The sequence below is a fragment of the Suillus bovinus genome (assembly GCF_016758785.1).
Source record: "Suillus bovinus strain UH-Sbo-P2 chromosome Unknown EDB93scaffold_112, whole genome shotgun sequence".
NCBI classification, from domain to species: domain Eukaryota; kingdom Fungi; phylum Basidiomycota; class Agaricomycetes; order Boletales; family Suillaceae; genus Suillus; species Suillus bovinus.
In genome coordinates, this window is record NW_024542168.1 from 15948 (window position 1) to 35195 (window position 19248).

At 46.9% G+C, this 19248-nt stretch overlaps 8 protein-coding genes across 8 annotated transcripts; 6 read left to right on the forward strand and 2 right to left on the reverse strand.

Annotated features, from left to right (window-relative positions):
• Positions 1-284: 284 nt before the first annotated feature.
• EDB93DRAFT_109724 (uncharacterized protein) lies at positions 285-1123 on the reverse strand. Its single transcript, XM_041446863.1, has 3 exons — positions 750-1123; positions 470-678; positions 285-420 (listed from the first exon to the last, which is right to left on the reverse strand). Exons 1-2 carry the CDS (start codon positions 966-968, stop codon positions 484-486), a joined length of 414 nt encoding a protein of 137 aa, XP_041301847.1. The 5' UTR covers positions 969-1123; the 3' UTR covers positions 285-420; positions 470-483.
• On the forward strand, positions 1124-1961 carry EDB93DRAFT_109689 (uncharacterized protein). Its single transcript, XM_041446828.1, has one exon. It carries the CDS (start codon positions 1280-1282, stop codon positions 1844-1846), a length of 567 nt encoding a protein of 188 aa, XP_041301848.1. The 5' UTR covers positions 1124-1279; the 3' UTR covers positions 1847-1961.
• Positions 1962-2010: 49 nt separating this feature from the next.
• On the forward strand, positions 2011-2589 carry EDB93DRAFT_1040951 (uncharacterized protein; the record flags this gene model as incomplete). Its single annotated transcript, XM_041444556.1, has 1 exon — positions 2011-2589. A coding segment is annotated over one exon (579 nt), but the record flags the coding sequence as incomplete, so codon positions are not given.
• A 1538-nt stretch (positions 2590-4127) lies between these two features.
• On the forward strand, positions 4128-5503 carry EDB93DRAFT_1181739 (uncharacterized protein). The gene is made up of 7 exons (XM_041450673.1): positions 4128-4167; positions 4219-4420; positions 4486-4622; positions 4681-4773; positions 4830-4940; positions 4998-5021; positions 5073-5503. Exons 2-7 carry the CDS (start codon positions 4366-4368, stop codon positions 5394-5396), a joined length of 744 nt encoding a protein of 247 aa, XP_041301850.1. The 5' UTR covers positions 4128-4167; positions 4219-4365; the 3' UTR covers positions 5397-5503.
• Positions 5504-7353: 1850 nt separating this feature from the next.
• EDB93DRAFT_109762 (uncharacterized protein) lies at positions 7354-9446 on the forward strand. The gene is made up of 10 exons (XM_041446875.1): positions 7354-7613; positions 7675-7875; positions 7927-8050; positions 8101-8318; positions 8362-8506; positions 8564-8695; positions 8746-8891; positions 8944-9209; positions 9278-9376; positions 9425-9446. The coding sequence occupies exons 1-9, from the start codon at positions 7453-7455 to the stop codon at positions 9328-9330; spliced, it is 1446 nt and encodes a 481-aa protein (XP_041301851.1). The 5' UTR covers positions 7354-7452; the 3' UTR covers positions 9331-9376; positions 9425-9446.
• Positions 9447-10059: 613 nt separating this feature from the next.
• Positions 10060-13007, forward strand: EDB93DRAFT_1095266 (Cullin family-domain-containing protein; the record flags this gene model as incomplete). Its single annotated transcript, XM_041446677.1, has 11 exons — positions 10060-10291; positions 10347-10651; positions 10704-10777; positions 10832-10939; positions 11001-11308; positions 11358-11464; positions 11520-11946; positions 12002-12189; positions 12240-12453; positions 12504-12688; positions 12753-13007. 11 exons carry the CDS (start codon positions 10060-10062, stop codon positions 13005-13007), a joined length of 2403 nt encoding a protein of 800 aa, XP_041301852.1.
• A 256-nt stretch (positions 13008-13263) lies between these two features.
• On the reverse strand, positions 13264-13910 carry EDB93DRAFT_1243378 (uncharacterized protein; the record flags this gene model as incomplete). The annotated part of the gene is made up of 5 exons (XM_041452134.1): positions 13264-13343; positions 13393-13468; positions 13518-13615; positions 13666-13795; positions 13851-13910. The coding sequence occupies 5 exons, from the start codon at positions 13908-13910 to the stop codon at positions 13264-13266; spliced, it is 444 nt and encodes a 147-aa protein (XP_041301853.1).
• Positions 13911-13998: 88 nt separating this feature from the next.
• Positions 13999-15555, forward strand: EDB93DRAFT_1234390 (Rtf2 RING-finger-domain-containing protein). The gene is made up of 4 exons (XM_041451333.1): positions 13999-14146; positions 14196-14330; positions 14386-15027; positions 15086-15555. Exons 1-4 carry the CDS (start codon positions 14024-14026, stop codon positions 15092-15094), a joined length of 909 nt encoding a protein of 302 aa, XP_041301854.1. The 5' UTR covers positions 13999-14023; the 3' UTR covers positions 15095-15555.
• Positions 15556-19248: the final 3693 nt, after the last annotated feature.

Here is a 19248-nt window from a genome sequence, read left to right on the forward strand (position 1 = left end):
TGAGAGGGCAAGGATCCACTCGCACTTAGTGCGGCACAGTTCGCTACGGCGTACTTGCGCAGAACAGGACCCCCATTTGCTCAACTGGGTGTCGTCCGGAGGATCGATAACCGGTGCGCGCCATGTGGTGTGCATACTTTGATGTGAGGCCAGACGATAATGGAAAGTTTGATCTGGAGTTTATTGCGGAAACAGTACGCGTGCAGAAATGCCCGAACTCGGGTAGGAATGGGTGCGGAGTAGTGTAAGGTCTGGGTAGGATAGTCCTTTATCGACAGAGTAATCGGTGCACATGTCACATTGTTCGTGCTTTCCTGCAGTTTATTTCTGAACTTCGTGTCATAGATATAATTTACGATCTCATTAGCAACATGACAAAAATCACGCACAAATAATTGCACTTCGGCCCCTCTAAGAATCCTGCGCACACTGCGTTGAGCCCTGGTAAACACGAGGTAAATCAACTCACGTGTTCTGATAGTATTACATGCACGACTCGAAGCAACATGACGTGGGAATCATTAGCGCACACCCAAATGCAGATGAACTCAAAATAAGACACCTCCTTGTAGCGTTCCCTTGCCGCTTCGATATCACGAAACGCAAGCTAACACAACACGAGTATGAGGGTGATTTGATATAAAGATACACGATGCCACTTCCATTCAACGTGATATCCTGTGTATCGCAGCCACACAATATAAGCCGTCAGCACTTGACCATATATGCTATACCAGAGAAAGCCGCACCATTACATCACAGAATCGATTAGACCACGATCTTGACGGACATGAATAGAAGTGCACAGCACTTGAATGGACCCTGCACCTTGTCAGACGCCAGACGCAGGCACTCCCGCGTGAGGCTAGCAAAGACATCACGAGAACCACGAAACGCGTCCAACACGCGCGCGCCTTAGCTCGCGAACAACATGTGTCCACCTGCGTGGCACATTGTACATATACCATGACCTTTCAACCCCAACGCCCATGAATTTTGAATCCATAGCCGTCGATTCCCATTCACCGCACATGAAAAGATTCGTCAATCCCGAGAGGCGAGAAGACGCACCCCCAGACTTTGTGGCGCCGCCTCAGGTGGTCGAACCGCAACAACAGCAACGACAACCTCAACAGCAACAACAGCAACCATCACCGAGTGCGAGCCACCCAGAGATCTATGAAAGACGGTGACTAACACAGACCACCACCCCGCAGATATCCCACCAAAAGATATTGCCCAACGGCCTGACGATACCAACAGACAGCTTGCACCGGTCATGCTCACCCCAGAAGACCGCGAACGCAGCCGCTCGAACCAGCGCCAAGCCCCGGCAGAAGACAAGGGTAAACAACGTGCACCAGCAGAACTCCTCTCTGAGGACCGCGCCAAGCGAAGCCCAAACCCAGTAGATGACCGCGGAAATCAACGTGCACCAGAGTTCCTCTCTGAGGACCGCGCCAAGCGGAGCCCGAACCCAGTAGATGACCGCGGAAATCAACGTGCACCAGAGTTCCTCTCTGAGGACCGCGCCAGGCGGAGCCCGTACCCAGTAGATGACCGTGGAAAACAACGCGCACCAGCAGAGCTCCTCTCTGAGGACCGCACCAGGCGGAGCCCAAACCCAGTAGATGATCGCGAAAAACAACGTGTACCAGCTGAGCTCCTCCCCGAAGACCGTGACCGCGCGAGACTGCGCCCACCCACTACAGAAGACCGCAGCAGACAACGCGGCCCCGCAGAGGTCCAGCAAGCCCAACAATACAACGAGCGTTCCCCTCTCTTCACGCCCCCTCAGTCGGTATACGGAGGTGCAGGGTCAAGCCGCGGGCATGAGGACATATAGTCGCCGCCAGCCCTCGCCCGCCGACTCAGATGACATTGTCATGGTAGATAACCGCGCAGAGTCCCAGCCCAAATCAAGCTTTTGGGCGCGCATCACAGGTGGTGTAAAAGACAAAGTCCGAGCCAGAGCCTGCGAATGCACGCACGCGCGGCCGGCTCCCCCCACAGCCCTCCCGTCCTAATGTCGTGCTCTTCGGAGAGCGCGGAGCAGGCAAAAGCTCGCTCATTAACATGCTCGTCGGCCGGGATGTATCATCTCCATCCAACCCAGACCTCGCACCGTTTGCGAGTAGGGGGTACGCTGTCGACGTGGGGGGACGGGAGGTGGTGATATGGGACTCGGTTGGGCTGCAGAAGGGGGAACATCACAATAAGCTGTCCGAGGGTGCTGAGAAGAACCTGCAGGGGTTGATACAAAACATTCATGGCGGCCTCAACCTCCTCTTGTTGTGCGTCAATGCCGCGCGCGTAAGCGAGGCTCTAGAAATCAATTACGACGCATTTTTTGGCATTATCGGAGGCAAGAAAGTGCCTATAGTGCTCGTTGTGACGGGTCTGGAGAACAAGGATCCGATGGAGGGGTGGTGGAAGGAGAACGAGGCGGAATTTAAGAGGCATGGGCTGACGTTCGATGGGCACGCCTGCATTACCACCACAAGAGGGAAACCACTCAGAGACGGTCCTGGGCACCAGCATGACGAGCAATATGAGCAGTCCACTCTGGCCGTTAAAGAGCTGATCAAGGCAAAACTTGGGGCGGCCATTATCATTCGGGAGGAAGGGAAATTGGCGGAGTTGACAGAGCTCTTGCGAGAGCAAAATGTGAACGCGACGGGCCAAAACACAGATAAAAACAAGAAGGGGTGGAGTTTAGGAAAAACGGGGGGCACTCGAGAAGTACGTAATGGCTACGGAAGCACACATGACGAGCAGTGGGACGATAACAGAACGGACAGAGTAGAACGAGAGGGAAGGACTGCCGCGTTAGCATTACTGGGTGGGTTGTTTGCCGTCTTTATTTGCCTACATTCAGGTATCGTCAATTGTGTTTGATTACGAGACATGCATGAGCGTATTCATATACCTATCACACTCACTCATTACATTGAACGGTTTAATTTACACCTGTTGCAGGCGCAAAAAGTTGCTAAGTCCGCTCCATCTGAGAAAGAACGATCATGTAGTGATTGGACATTGGTAAAGCAATAATATATACATACTTTGCATCTATGAGATACACCTCGCACAAATCGATCTTTCATACATATCACATAGAGCACGCACGGCTTACTAGTATTGCGGCTCAATTAAAGCAACACAAGAATGGATAGCTCGCGATGCGCACCCATATTTTTCTTCCTGGGAGCAGACTTGACTCCATCATTCTTTTCCTCCTGACTTCTTTAACAGCAAAGCTCAGCAAGATGTAATCGTGATGCCGTTCGAATTCAGCGTGCACTGTGCACTGTACAGAAGAATGTGTTCATAAGTTTGAGTTTGAGGGCATCTGAGCATCAGCCTGTCACGTTGTTACAGTATTTGTCACGTGTGACGTCTATTTTCGCGGGTTTGCATCTCGACAGTCTTGGTACTAGTATGTGGCACCTCGTAGTAGAGATTTCAAGAGCATAAGCTAAGATAAACCTTTCAAATTGAGAGCCTCCAGGTTGGCGTCACTTGCAGCTCTGACTGAGTTATGCCAATCACGTGATGTTGATATTTTTGTTTCACAATTTATTTACCTGCTCGAATTTGAATTTACCATCGTCAAATTGATGCAAATTATCAACGGGAAAGATGATCTCGAGGCTCACGGCAAGTTTGGTAAGTAGTAACTGACAACTTACAATTCTGAGGCAGCAGCTTGACTTGTACAGCTACTAGTACTCACGCAGATATGAATCATCAGTATAAGGATTGATTCAGTTATTCTGCCGCTTCATACCTGCGTGAGTAGTGACTCAGGACAGAATCATCCAAGGTAGTTGCATGAAGAACATTTCTCCCTATCAGAACAACTCTTCATGGTCACATTGATCGTTTGAGATCCACGTGTTTGAATTCTGCAGTGGCTCACTCACTGGCAGACAGACTCGCACCCGCCTCGATTCACTCCAGTTCGATTAATCACTGACACGAGGACGGCAGAGTATGTGTGGTATGATGACTGAAGGAGTTATCAGGGTCGCTTTGAAGCCCGGAATGGAGGAACCGTTCTCCTTGCGTTCAAGTTATGCGGTCGATTCCTCAAGATAGGAAAAATCTGGCTGGGTCTCTCATATCGGACATTAAATATCGGCAACCGCAAGAAGAGGGATCGAGGCAAGTCCGTCTACATTTAGGTATCTTATATCCATTTAAATTTTATGACAGTCTTAATAGGGGAACAAGCCGAGAGAACGGGCACACGAGTTCCATGTTATAGTGAACAAAGACTCCACACGAACCGGATCATCATCAAAGACCATCGTGATAACTTGACAATCGTTGAGCTGCTGCTGCAGACAGACCTACCGAAGAATGTCCTCCTGCACCTCAAGTTGGTCTATGGAGAGCACAGGCGACTCCAGAAGATGTGGGTTTTGTGCACTGTTGACAATAATTAATCTATCTCTATCATCGTACTTATGCCTTGAGCAGCATCGCCAGACGTAGAGTTCTTCGTCATCAAGCGCCCTTCGCAGGGAATCTTCAGAAAACTCTTTCAATCTCGAACTCCTGTGCGCTATTTCGACTCAGCGTTACGTATCAACCGATCTACCCTCACGCATGTCAAGGCGAGTGGTCATTGAAATTCATGTCGTGTTAGAAGCCTGGCTTATGGCCTCTATTAAGAAAAAAATTCAAGCATTGATTATTCGCCATTTGGACCTATCCAAATTGTACGGGGATCTACCTCAATCTCGCTTGGATTTTTTGAAACGCGAGGTAAAATATATTCTGGCAGAACACCAGCATGTTCGAGTCTGAAATCTGGATTGCAGGTACTACTGGACGCAGAATTATCGTTTCTGACACAATACGAAGATGGTTGGGCAGTTGATGTTCTGGTTCGTAACTTATATTACCGACGTCGTAGAATGGCTGAACAAAAGGTGATTTACCCATCTTCTGAGGACTGATAATAGATTGTGCTAATCTACGACAAACAGCTCAAACTGGCTTGGAACGCACAGGTTTGTATTCCCTATTCCACCGCAAATTTCATCACCCAACATATCTTACAGTGTCCGTGTAATCAAAGGTCGTTCAACAGTCGTTCTCGCGTTCCTCGAGATCTAGGCCCACGAACCAGACGTACCCAGACGAACGCCTCGTCGCGTGTAGCTCTCCTATCAACCCGCTTAGATTCAGCAACACCAAGTCTTCTTCGTTTTCATCGAGCCATCGTCCGCGCCGGCCTCTGTACGGACCACCATCTACAGCAACTGTTCCGGATGTCGGCCAAATCGAGGGACAAATTCATTCTAAAAGCGCTAGGGAAGTCAACCTTATTCGAACGAGTTGCAGTGTTGGATATTTTGGAACGGATGAACAAAGAGCAAATGTAGTTTGTAGATAATGAACTAGCATTCTGCGGGATGATACAGAACCTCTTGTATCATAGTACATAAATACCGCACGCGCATGCGAGGATGTGGAAGTCAATTGGTCAAAATGCGACCGTTGTAAGGAAGGCCCCAGAAAACCGGCAGAGTTGAGTGAACTCTTGCGATAGCATGCCTTCACTGTACAGCAGCCAAAGTTCCTTTTTGTTTGGTGCATCTATCTTGTAAATTACGAGTAATAGCACCTGTTGCAGATAGAAGGGCCTGATACTTGCTGAAGCTGAGAAATCCAGCGGCCACTGGGACTATAGTAGTATACATCATACAAAGCCTTTTTACACATCGTAAGACTAGCTCCTCTTCGTTCGCAAGCGAGCGGATTACTTGTTTCATATAAATTGTCTATTTCATCAAACTTATCATAAATTAGAGAAAGTTCGACATACTTAGCCCTAGTAATGCGAAGGGTCGCGGAGCCCGCTACAATCGAGACTTTTTTGAGTCATGATGCAAATTGATTGGTGTTACAGATACATGTATCCTATACATACCAGTGAATGGCGAAATTGAAGTGATTTTTTTCTGCTGGTATTGATGCCACAGATATAACCAGCGAAGTCGCGAAACGGGGGCGGTTGGTACAAGTACAGGCCGGTGTTCCTGAGAGCGTCATAAGTCAGTCTTTCTCCTTTCCTTTCCCTCTCTTGTTCTTCTGCCCGTTCGTTTGCGAGGTTTTATTGGTAGGATTCACCTCAACGTCGAATGTTGAGAAGCCTGCAATCCGAATCATCTCTCGACATGTCAGTTGAGGTCGTTGACAGTGGGGATAAAACGTTTTTCGACAGGTTCATCAGAAGGTTGCAGGACCTTTAAGGCTTGCATATCGAGACTCGAGCTGAAAAGTCTGAAGGGCCCGTCCGAGGTTCACTCTGGGCGACGGACTGTTTAGCATCATGTTTGTACACGCGGGTGTCGCAGGTGGCGAGAACAAACGTAACGGGTCTCAAGTTTCATGCATCGGGATTACTCTGATTCCGTTTTCTGTTGTGTTGTAGATATTTAGCTGCTTGATCTTGTCTTGTTTCAGCTGAAGGTATGTTCCAGGGTAGTGAGTGAGGATTTTCGGATTCAAGTCATATAGCGCTTCCTGAGTGACCTGAGCAGGGTCAGAGACTCGGTGTGCAAAAATCGAACGTTTGCTCCCGTGCTCGAGCTCACTATAGATCCATATAACTTGAGGACATAGCCGTGGTCTGTTGTCCCACCACGTTGTCATTCGCTTTGTTCGTCGAGGAGTTTATCTACCCGAAAGCCATGGACAACTGCCAATTCATTTAGAGCTGGTCTGAATAAGCCTTCGTAACCACCAAAGATTATCCACAACATGTTCATCTTGCCGAAGGAGAGATGAACATGTTGAAGATAACCTCGCTTGGTTGACATTAGAAGAACTTGTTTGAGTAGATCCCGCCTGGGTAGCTGTAACTTCTCCATTTGTAACATCAAGCAAAGGAGAAGGTAGAATCTCTACAAATGATCATTCAGCCATATGAAAATGATTCGACGAATACATATACCTCCAGGCTGAAAATTCCAACAATACCAGCAAAAAGGCGTGCGACATCCGTTTCTGAAGGCCGAAAAAATGGGACCATTCGAATCCCTCATTCATATAGATAGATCAACCGTCAATGGTAGGAATGCACGCCAGCCCTCTACAGCCACTCCGTGATGGTGGGTGACAGAACGCGCCACATTGCAATTATGACAACGACACGGTTGAACTAGGACTCGCAGCATCAACACCAATAACAAGAGGGATATCACAGAAAGATCCGAGGGAAGACATAAGTCGAAGCATAAATCGATGTACACAGAAGGTGTCAAGGTGACCGTTTCAGAGTGGAGCAGTGGCTGGGAAGGATGGGTTTTCCGTCATGTGACAACTCCAAAGCGCGCGCTATCCAAATTTAAACCCAGATTTACCAGTCCATCTATAATCGACGGCTTGCCTCATTAGACGGACTCAAGACGGACTGGTCACCAGTCTACCTACACCATGGGCCGTCGCAAACGCGCTACCTCTGTTTCATCGTCCTCAAAACCCGACAGTTCTAGCTCATCCCAGTCTGTAGTAGCTGTACCTCCGAAGAAGATCTCGAAGAAAGTCACCCGGCCAAAAAAAAGGCGCCGTTCATCTGATGATGAGGAGAAAGTGACGTAAGTAGATTTATAGTCAGTTTGTTTTGATGTTGTGATCACTAATAATGCTTTAATACAGGAATATGGAGCCTGAGACTGACCCTCACGAAGAATTTGTTGCTGCATCGCGTTGTATAGCGCGCTGCATTGACGTGTTTTGTAAGACAGAACAACTTATCACTGTAGGTCTTTCTCTGCAGCAGCGTGACGCTGCAGAGAATGGTGATTTCTTGGAAGACGAAGATCTCCGGGCTAGTCGCAACAAGCGACTCTCGAAAATGTAAGTCACTTTTGAATCTCACCATTAACTGAATCTTTTCTTGCTCTACAGGTCACCTAAGGTCCAAGAGCGATATAAGAGGAATTTCGCTCGGCTGCTTCAACTCGCTCCGAGCTTGAAACCTCTACTTGGCGACCCTCGGAAAGCCTCAGAACTTAATGCCATCACCAAGAAGGTGAGTATACGCGCATATATGAGCATGTTATGTACTTATTAATCCATCAGATGGATGCTACTATCTCGGCTACTCGTTCTGAGGATACTTCACGCCTGAAGAGCCAAATCGGCCATTATGCGGCCTTCAACACTAAGGATCACGCAATATGTCCAGCTATATACAACGGAAGTGGTTCACGTACTCACATGGGTATCAACCATCCTGTTCTAACGCGCTTTCTCTGTCCGGTCAGGGAACTTAAGAGATTTTCAGAGGACGCCGACAAGTGAGTTTTTTTTTTTTTCAAAGGCTAGTCTAACATCTTGCAGGGCACTTAAAGACATACAGTGCGGCAAGGTTAACTTGACCGCATCCGCACTTCCCGCATTTCTATGGGCCGGAGACCCACCAGGTAAAGACTACGACGATGACAACATGTTCGAAGGCATGTTTGATGGCTACTTATTGGAGCGGGTAGGCATTTTTTTCGGTGTTGTTTTAGATTGATATTGATATCTCTTTGTTTATTAGACTATGCGGCACATTTTTACAAGTCCCTCAAGTGCATATGGGGGAGAGACGCGTGCGACACGCACCTGCAACGCTGCTCTACACAACATGACCACAGTGGAAGCAGCGCATATAGCCTATGGTTGTTTACAGGTTTGATCATTTCAAACTTACATACTGGCTAGTCACTCAATTTTGTCCAGGTTCGTTTTGGTATCAGCGCTAAGAACGCTTGGTCCGAAATTGATGGTGCTTTCAACTACCGGGACTTCTACAACAATGTCGTCGAGCTTATCGAAGATTCACCTGATCCGGAATGGAAGGAAGAATTCCTCAAAGCTTGGAACGTGTGAGGTTTTGTTATATTCTTAAAGCTTCGCACTAACTCTTATTTATGTAAGGAAACTATTCAAGAATGAGGAAGGCCGTGACAGCAACAGGACTCAAGATAATGACAAAGTCTCTGCCTCTCGTGAAAATAGAGATAACGACTTAACGAGATTCCACGCTCAAATGGCAGCACGTCGTGCAGCGAAGGTAGTCCTAACTCCAGCTCCACCCCATGAGCCGACTCCAGCCCCTTCTACTCGCGAGCCAACTCCACTTCCACCTCCCCTTGCTCCTAAACCTAAGTCAGTTGCCAAGCCAAAGTCAGCTGCCCCTGCTTGTGAGTCTACTCCAGTCCCTCTTGCTCACTAATCGGCTTACCTGCGTGTCTTGCGCACCCTGACCCAGATTCTGTACATGCCGCGTCACATGCCCCAAGTGATCTGACAGAGGCTGAGTAAGGATTCCGAACCCGTCCAGATTGCGGCCAAACGCAAGACTAAGAAGGTAAGTCCGAAGTGTGCCCGAGTTTGTACTAAATCTAATGTTCTGCAGGCTGGCAGCTGTTCAACAAAGCGCAAGGCACCTGCGCAAAAAAGTTCGGGAAAGTAGCCATTCGACCCTTAACACATCCGCATTTCCTGTCATTCGCATTGCTCGCGGGCCGTCAAACGATAATCGTGTGTTGTTTTCGTGTTCTTGCTTTCATTTTCTCGCTGTCCTACACTACTGAACTGCTGTATTATTGACCTACTCATAGATTTCTCGTAGTCCCGTTCTGGCGTCCATTCTCGATTACCTACATTCCCATACATAGGCTCGGAACAATACACCCAGTTGTACCTCACTACTTTGTACTGTCGTGCTTTTAATGCAATATTTCATTATATCGGAATGCAATTGCAAACCTGCAATGGCTGATCACTCCGAGCGATGTTCAAATGCCTGATACACACAGAAATGTCTAATATATCGGAATGCTATATCAACGCGAGACTAATATAGTCATGACAGTTAGAATGGCTGAATCGAGTTTCCTAACATTGTCCGACATTGAGGACCAGTGCCATTTGAGTGCCATACCTATATCATTATGCCAAGTATGGTAGCTCTTGCCAGTCTTATACCCTTATCTGAGTTGTGTGATGACATAAGGCTTCCAGTAACTTTCAAACTCGAATCAATGCGAGATGACTGATGTGATCAGCCTACTCACATTCCCAGATACATCCAAGGCATTCACAGCCTACCGGTCTACAGTAGTTGACGTTGACAATCAGGCATCTCATCCACGCAAGACCCCACGCTTGGACGCCGACTCTGACTCGGGTTCTGCATCCAGAGCGCGCGATGCTGTGAAAGGCAAGAATGTCGACAGAGGAGGCCCAGTAAGGATTCAGGTTCATGGCTTTACAGGTTCGCGTTTCATTTTGTTCTTGAGGGGGTGGCACTCATGGGAGGACGGTGAATATTGTAGGCGGTACCGTCGGATCTGCGTTGAACAAGGTTTATGATAGCTTGTATGTGCGGCTAGCGCGCAGCATCAGGGCACTCTTGGAGAAAGGATCTGGTGAACTGGGTACGACATATGAGGGTGTCTACACCGCATGCCGGGGCATTGTGTGTATTGCTGGGAGAGGCGAGGGCCTATATGAGATGTTGAAAGCCGAAATCCACAGATGCGTCAATCGCCTGGCGGAAGAGCTTGAGAAAACAAATAAGGACGGTGTTGAGTGGATCGGACAATTCGTCGAGACGTGTGCATGGTTTGAGAGACAGGTAGTGAGTGACATATAACGAGTTTGGGGTCATTGATTCACGGATTCACGTCAAGGCCCTACTAGAATCACTCCTTACCTACCTCGATCGTGCTTATGTGCTCAAGAATCCTAGTATTCTTTCTATTCAGTGAGGTTTCCTCCACGAGAAACTATCTCCATGTGCTGACACTCAGAACTTTAGTGACCTTGCATTCACTCGTTTCAGAGAACGCATATTTAGCGGTTATTTTATCGTGGAAAAGCTTCAGAAAGGCATCTCCACATGGGTCACATGGGAGAGGAACGAAGGGTACGCCCTTCGATGTTCATACCATCCGTCTGTGTCTACACAATACTCACTCATCAACCAGACAAGTACATATCCAGCGCCCCTTCCTGAAAGAGCTTGTTTCCCACCTCATCACACACCACGTATACGATGCCATCTTCGAACGACACTTCGTCGAGCAGACTCAGGAGTACTTCTCAAAAGAATCGTATCAGATGGTCGAGGTCGAGAAAGCCAAGGCGAAGGTATTCCTTGCGCACTGCAATCAGCGGACGAATGAGGAGCAGGGTAGAGCGAGGGCTGTCATGCTTGATGGTACTGTCGCGCTTGTCAAGGATGCCGCCATTCGGGCGCTTTTCGAGGGGAGGCTAGAGTGGATGGCTAAAGAAGGTTGGTGTGACCGGGTTCATGGGGTCGTCGTGTTGACATGATTATGCAGTATTCACGGAGTGCAAGGGCACTGCTGACCTCAAGAAAACGTATGCGCTGTTTTCATCGGTAGACGGCCTGCCCGTGCTGTGCCGAGAGTTCAAGGCTTATGTCCAAGTAGGTGTCTTATCATCCCTTTTCCCGAACTTGCGCTGATATATTCACGCTCTAGAAAACAGTTCAAGATATCGTGAAAGATGCATCCAAGGACGACGAGATGGTCAACCGTCTCCTCGAATTCAAATCCTTTGCGGATATAACACTCAAGGAAGCATTCGTCAATCCGTCCACTAAGCAGACCAACCAAGACTTTTCCTACGGACTCATCGACGCGTTCACCAAAGGGTTCAAGGCGCGGCGCAATAAGCCTGCTGAGCAGATTGCGAAGCATATCGATAGACTCATGCGCCATGGACAGCGAGGCGTGTCGGATGCTGTGTTTGAGGCGTTGCTGGATGCTGCTCTTGCTCTCTACAGGTTTACGGATGATAAGGATGTGTTTAGAACATTTTATCATCGGGCGCTAGCGAAGAGATTGTTGCTGGAACGCAGTGCCTCTGATGATTTTGAGAAGGCCATGCTCAAGAAACTCAAAGAGAGTATGTGATAGTGCTTCTTGTTTTTTGAATTCGCGTGCTGATCGTTGTTGGGCAGAATATGATCCAGAATTTGGCATGGGAGATCATATGTTCAACGACCTTGCGTTGTCGCGAGATATCATGCGGGAGTACCACGCTCGTATCAGGGATGACAGCTCCGCAAAGAATCTTTCTGTCATGGTTTTGCAACGAAGCGTCTGGCCGTTCCTTGCGCGAACGACAGACGTGGACTTGCCTTCTTCAGTGAGCGATGCGGTTTCCGGCGTTCGCGTGAGCTAATGGTAATGTCATAGATGCAAGTAGATCTGAACCATTACACGACTTTTTACAAGATCAAACATCAGGGGCATAAACTCGATTGGGATCATTCGCTTGGAACAGCTACGGTCAAAGCGTGGTTTGCGGCCGGTCCTAAAGACCTTACGGTCAGCTTATACCAAGCTGTTGTGTTACTTCTCTTCAACAAGGAAACAGAGATTGGCTACAGACAGATCTTAGAGGAGACGCGTATGGGCAAGTATCGTTCATTGTTCAGTTTTATGAGATACTGACAGGAGTTTCCAAAATAGACGATGGGGAGCTGAAGAGGACGTTGCAGAGTCTGGCGTGCGCGAACAAGAAGGTGTTAAAGAAGCGTCCGGCGGGGAAGAATGTGAACAATAACGATGTCTTTTACTTTAATCCGGAATTCACTGATCCGCGCGCGAAAGTGCACATCAACTCCATTCAGGCGAAGGAGACGGTATGTTCCTCTTCTTGCGGTGGAGCGCATCTACACCACTGATTTGGTTGGTTGTTCTGCTTAGGCTGAGGAAAGCCAACGGACTCAATCGCACATCGAGGGAGACCGGAAGCACTATTTGGATGCAGCGATTGTGCGAATTATGAAAGCGAAGAAGGAGCTTTCGCATGAGCAGTTGAAGAACGAGACGATTGATGCTGTGAAAAGTCACTTTGTGCCAGATGTGAGCGTCATTAAGCACCGGATTGACGGGCTGGTTGAGCAGGAGTATTTGAGACGGGATGAAGAAGATCGTAATTTGTATATTTACGTAGCGTAGGGGCGCATGATATGTATTGACGACGTGATATGGTTGCATCGTTTTTTGATCACCATAGCTCAACGTTCATGTCTGTCTTTTGAGGGTCATTTAGCGTGAGAGGTCGCGAGGAAAAGCACTTTCCTCTTTGACAGCCTCTACATCATACACCAGTGTTTTTCATGGCTCTCACTACCTTTCTTTCTGGCTGAACGGTGTCTTATATCTGCTTGGGCGCTGTCGTATAATGTAATTGGTCCACTGAGATAGGTCCGAATCACGGGATGGGTCCGACCGGGCCATCAGCGTTGTCCAGCATGGTCCTCAGAAACTCGGATATTTTTCGATGAAGGTTCTCTAGGGATCAGTAAGCTATTTGCATACCAGCGAGAAAACGATGGCTTACTAGCACGGTCGACCGCTTGGATATATTCCTCATTTGCGTCTTGCATTTGTTGTTCCAGTGCTTGAAGTCGGTTTGCCTGTGCCATAGTTACATTTCAGCTGCATCAAAACCTACGCGCGCCTGACCTGCTGTTGTTCTGGTTCAGGGACCGGTAATGACTGGATAAGATATTCAATTTGTTTTGCCTTGACGATAAGGTCCTGAACAAGCTCGTTCGTGTTTGCTGAAAACCTGTTTAATCACCACTGACTGCGCGCATGCCTAGTCACACACCTTCGAATAATTCTGGGGGATCGTACTTGTCCGGATTGCGAGTCTTTGTTATGGGTATCTGCTCGCTGACTTGCAGGAACGTAGACCTGGTGGTGAGGTAGGCGATGGTGCTTGACATGATTGTCAGGAGCTGCAACGTGTTGTTTAGGATTTTAAATTTGGTTAAGAGGGAATGGAGAGCCCACGCGTTGTATTTCATCTTGAAGTTGAGTGATACGGTCCATGTGCGAGAGTTCCTGCAGCATGGCGCTGCCGGAGGGGCAGGGAGCTTGTGTGGCGAATCTTGGATTCTTGGTTGTACGTTTGACAGCTTGGATCGTGACGCTTACTCATCACACCTTCATCTACTACAACCATCATGGGGAATGATGGAGGCAGCATTCCCGACAGACGCGACCTCGTAAAGAACAAAAAGAAGGCAGAACAAGCAGACAAGGCAAATCAGACTCGTGCTATATGGTTTTTCTGTGCTCTTTCAAAGGTGAGTATCTTTTGTTTTCGCTGCTGAATGCTTCTGATAGACTTCTTAGCGTCCCTTGCAAGAACCTATCGTGTCGTGTGCTCTTGGGAAACTGTATAACAAGGATGCTATAATCGAGAATCTACTTGATAAGACTGCCTATGGAGATGCGGAGAAAATATGCGGACATATACGTTCGCTGAAGGTGCGTGATAGCTCTGGTGTCACCACTAACACTCAACTGACCTATAACTCGATAGGACATTAAAGTTCTTAAACTAACCCCAACATCTCCACCACCTCCACCTGATTCATCTGCTGATACCGCCAAGTTCGTGTGCCCGCTCACGTTCAAGGAAATGAACGGCGGACAGCCCTTCGTGTACATTTTGACTTGTGGATGCGTTTTCTCTCAATCTGGTCTGCGTACCGTCCTTGGTTCATCGCCTTCGAACGGAAATACTGCAGCTGGAGAAAGTTCAGCTCCTGGGGACGAACAGCTAGAAGTCTGTCCACAGTGCGCGACCAAATTTTCTAGGTCGTCTGACATTTTCATGATAAACCCACCCTTGGAAGAGGAGGAACGTATGTATGCTGCGATGGAACTTCGTCGTTCATTAGAGCCTATGAAGAAGTCAAAGAAGCGTAAGACTGGTGCAGATGCTGTGGCTGACGAGGTCGCTACCAAGAAGAAGAAAGCATCCACAGAGAGTCACTTGCCTTCTCCAGCACCTGGTTTGAACCCGAAGATATCTGCAGCATCACGATCTCTTGCTCAAAGCCTTGCTGCGGAAGAAGCGAAGAGGAAGGCTGGCATGAGCGATGCGGTCAAGTCGTTATACCGGGGCAAGAACGATGCTCCCAGAAAGGAAACGTTTATGACTATGGGTACTTTTACAAGAGTGAGTCGCTCATCTGCTCATCGCATTGGTTCGCGACGCTAACTTGGGCTCTGTGTAGTATGCGTAAATAACGACTTTCATCGAGTGTAGTTCTGTGTATGATACTATAATTTATGTATATTCTACTAGTCGTTGGCTTCAATTCGATTTCTTCATACTGGGCAATTTGCAAGAATATTTCGATCTTAGGATACCCGACCTTGTATGTATCCACTCGTGTTGCTGTTTTCTGACAATAACTATGCTACAGTACAACCTGTTGCACGATTGCAGCATCTCAAGGGCTGATGGTACTTATTGGCTTAGTAGTCATTGAGTGCGATGCAGGAAGGTATGTAGAAGTCCTGCCCAAGGTGGCTGACAGCGATGAACTGCGTGGGAACAATGATTATGATGCTGGCGCGGACACGTCGGATATCCCAGGATCGAGATGTCCTCCCCAAATCAGCCTCGAAATCCAGCTTTGAACTCCCCGTCGCATTTAGGATGGGATGAAGGAACATAGGTGCGCATACACTTGAAACTGAGAACGTAGACGTTGCAGCAGGACATCACTCGGCCTAGCGCTGACTCGCCATAGCGCGAATCGTCTCATAATGGACAACCCTGAATCACCGAGGTGGAGCACCGCGTTTTAATGCTCGAGCATTTGTAGAGTCTGTAAAATAAATCTGGAGGGAGGTAGAGGCGGAGGGTGCACGTACGGGTGAGGCGGACATACTCTCCGAACCATTTGCCTTGCAACATGTATTTATGATAAAGGAAGCACACGACAGATACGCATGCACGCACTTGGAACCGGGAACCCATACGTTACAAATATCAAGCAATGGATAATCAGTACTATGTGCTATGTATGTAGCAAAATTCATGGGAACCTCTGCCCGAATTTCAACAGAGCTGCATGTCTTCTCATTATAAAATTTCTTCCGAGTATAGTTTCAGTGCTAACGAGAACAAGTATAAAATTAATGCGGTTGAGTTGAAAAGGCCTCAGACACGAACACCTCCTGTTGCGGTGAGTAGCCCTCTTCCACCACACCATCATCGCATTTCATTGAACCGACATATAATAGCTCTTCAAAGACTTTGTCCGAGTCATAGCAACTTCACGCACATTGCGCAATCAGACTTTTGTCGGTGTGTGGTTTCCTCATATGGTCACATCGTAGGCTGATGCACATGAGTTATACCAGATACAATCCATACCATGAAGCTCGTTCAAATCGTTTATCTCACAATCCTTGCCATTCCCAGTGCTATGTTTACCCCAGTGGCACTGGCAGTGAAACCTCCGAGTCACGGTGGTAATAATGTATTCTGTGATCCACCATACGTCCACTCTAAGGACTCTTTGGTAGGGTGCAGCCAAGGGAAAATGCCTATGCAGGTCTCTGATGCTAACGGACAGTTTTGGGCATGCTGTGTAAAAGTGTGACCCTCGCCAAAAGCCATCATGCTACTTTAGTAGGTGATGGCAACCAATATCCAGTGTTGCCCTCATAGTTCTAGTGTTTCCTTTTTCTTCCATACTATTCTCTACCTACAGTATATAAGCAGCTTACTTAGTACTTGTAGGGCATTCAATCTTTTCCCCACAAATAGACTTAAGTTTGGACAGTTACCTTATCTGAAGCCTGAGTATATTCGACATCATGTGTATACACTTTCGAAGTGTTACATATTTTTAACTGCTATAAAATCTGAAGTCTATTACCTCACTATAGTCATTGTCAAGGAGACCTGATCACCCTCCAGAACCTTGACTCTTCTATCAACTAAGAAAATTCCTATACCGACTTCAATATTGACAAAAATGCCAACTAGTTTGCAACCTGCTGCACCTTCTTGCCTCTTGACTAGGTCAAGAGGCTCGAGTGCAGCTGCCTGCACTCTTGACCAAGAGCTCAAGAGTGCTGAGGCCTGGGACAGCTTAGCTGTGCCCATGACTGCCAGCCTCACGGCCACCCCTCTCCGATAGCGATGTGCTGGGCCTGGCCTGGGATTTTGGAAAGCCCAGTGTAATGATGGTAGCGGTGCTGGGCTTGGAACCACGGGTTTTCATACTCACATCAACACCCAAAACATACACGCACATGTCCGAGCCACTCCGCATCGAACCTTCAGATATCGCATCAGCCGATCACACTTCATGCACACTTGTCCATCCTGTGTCCTGTCCATCCGAACTAGCCTCACTAGGTGTGTAGTTATTTCTGTGCATGTTTTCTGACATTCAGACCGCGTTATTACATGTCCGCAGCACCTCGTGTCTTATTACATAGGACATTGGACCCAAAATATATCACTACTATCTTTGCCTGTAGTATTCTGGATTTCTACGTACTTACTTAAATACTCTGTAGTAACCTGTAGCAATTAGGATCCAGTAGGGAGGAGCCATTTCCTGACTCTGCGGATCACCCAGAATATTCTCATAGTTCTTAGTTGCATTGCGAAATATTACCGTTCCTTCACTGTCACAAACCCGCCATTCGTTATACTCGCAATACCGCTTGCAACCTGACACTCGTTACATAGTTTCCGACCTATATTTGTGAAGTCCAAAAGTCCGAAATCTCGGACATCACACTTTGGCTTCAGACATCGGATAAGTACCCTCAGACATCGTTTTGCAGCATCAGACATTTTGTTATTTGCATTACTGGCGCACTTTTACTACTAATACCAATTAGCAATCCCTTTAGGATCGAACACACTTGCTCTGCAAGTATAGCAGACTAGGTTGTGCAAAAGATCTACCTAAATATTGTTGACTAGGTAGTACAATTTCTGCTGAGCCCAGCAGAGATTTACTCTTTACACCAGGCCTGAGGCTCAGGCCCTGGCTTCCAAATAAGAAATACCACTGGCAAGTGTTTTTTTTTCAGTACTGTCACCTGAGACACAACCAGAAAAGTTCTGTAAACAGATGTGATGCATGTCCTGAGAAACATTGTGCCTATTTTAATCTATTTGTATATCGTATGGATAATGGACAGTTTCTGAATAAAATCACAGATATGCATAAGGATCAAATTCTATTGATTAAATTCAGAATAAGTTTGGCAAAAATAAGGAGAATTTGTTTTATGATCTGTATATGTTGCATATTAACTTAATTTCCAAAATTTAGTTACAAATATCAAGACATCTCTGAGGTTGCAATTGTTCACACATATTTCATGTGACATTTTCAAGGCCATATAGAGGATCAAGTCACATATAAGACGTAAGGTCTGCCTGATTGATAAGTCCAAAAACAAATTTAAAAAATTGTTATTATTTACAAATGAACAAATTTATTTACAATTTGTAGATATGACGAATATATGTATGAGTGGCCCTCTGAGTACCCCTATGAGAGGTCCACCCAATTCAACAGGTAGACTGGACCAGTAGCTTGCATTTGTACCTTCGGAGAACTCCAGCAGAGTCTGAATTCTCACATTCACTACTTAATCACTTGAACTTTTGTCAGACGGTTTTCCCTTCTCTTCCATCATACTATGGTAGTGTTATGATAATGTAATCACTTAGTAACTATGTTATAGTCATTAAGAAACAGGCTGTCGTCAAAATGAGTTTGTAAGATGACTTTGCTGAACTCAGAACTGGCATGTGGTTCGGTGTCATTTGATTCCTCTACGTCATGCTGTACTATTTTGTGATGCCCACCGACCAGGAAATATCCTGATCAACATTTCATAGAGATATATCACTTAAATTTTTATCTGGTGCAGTTCCAAACCTTTGTTGGCTGCACAAGGATCTGCAAATCATCAAGAAATAGGCTGTTGTCAAAATGGTGAGTTTGGCTTTACCACTGCAACTTAGAACTGACATGCAGCTCAGTGTTTCCTCTATGTCATGCTGTGTACTATTCTGTGATGCCCACCAACCAGATCTCCTTACCAACATCTTGCAGAGATGTATGGTTCATACCTTAACTTTTTATCTGGTGCAGTTCTCAACCTTTGTTAGCTTCGTGCACAGGACACTTCCCCGGCATCTACATATGGTTATGGTTATTTTGTATGGAATTTGTTGGACCTTTATATTAGCTTTTCATTTGCACATAGTCAGATTTGTGTGTTAGGGCATTCCATGGACTTTCCATGCATGGCCTCGTTGTATTTGTTCTTGTATTTGTTGTGCCAGAACTTCTGGAATGGTCACTGACTAAGTCTGATTCACTAATTATTCACATCTTTACTTTGC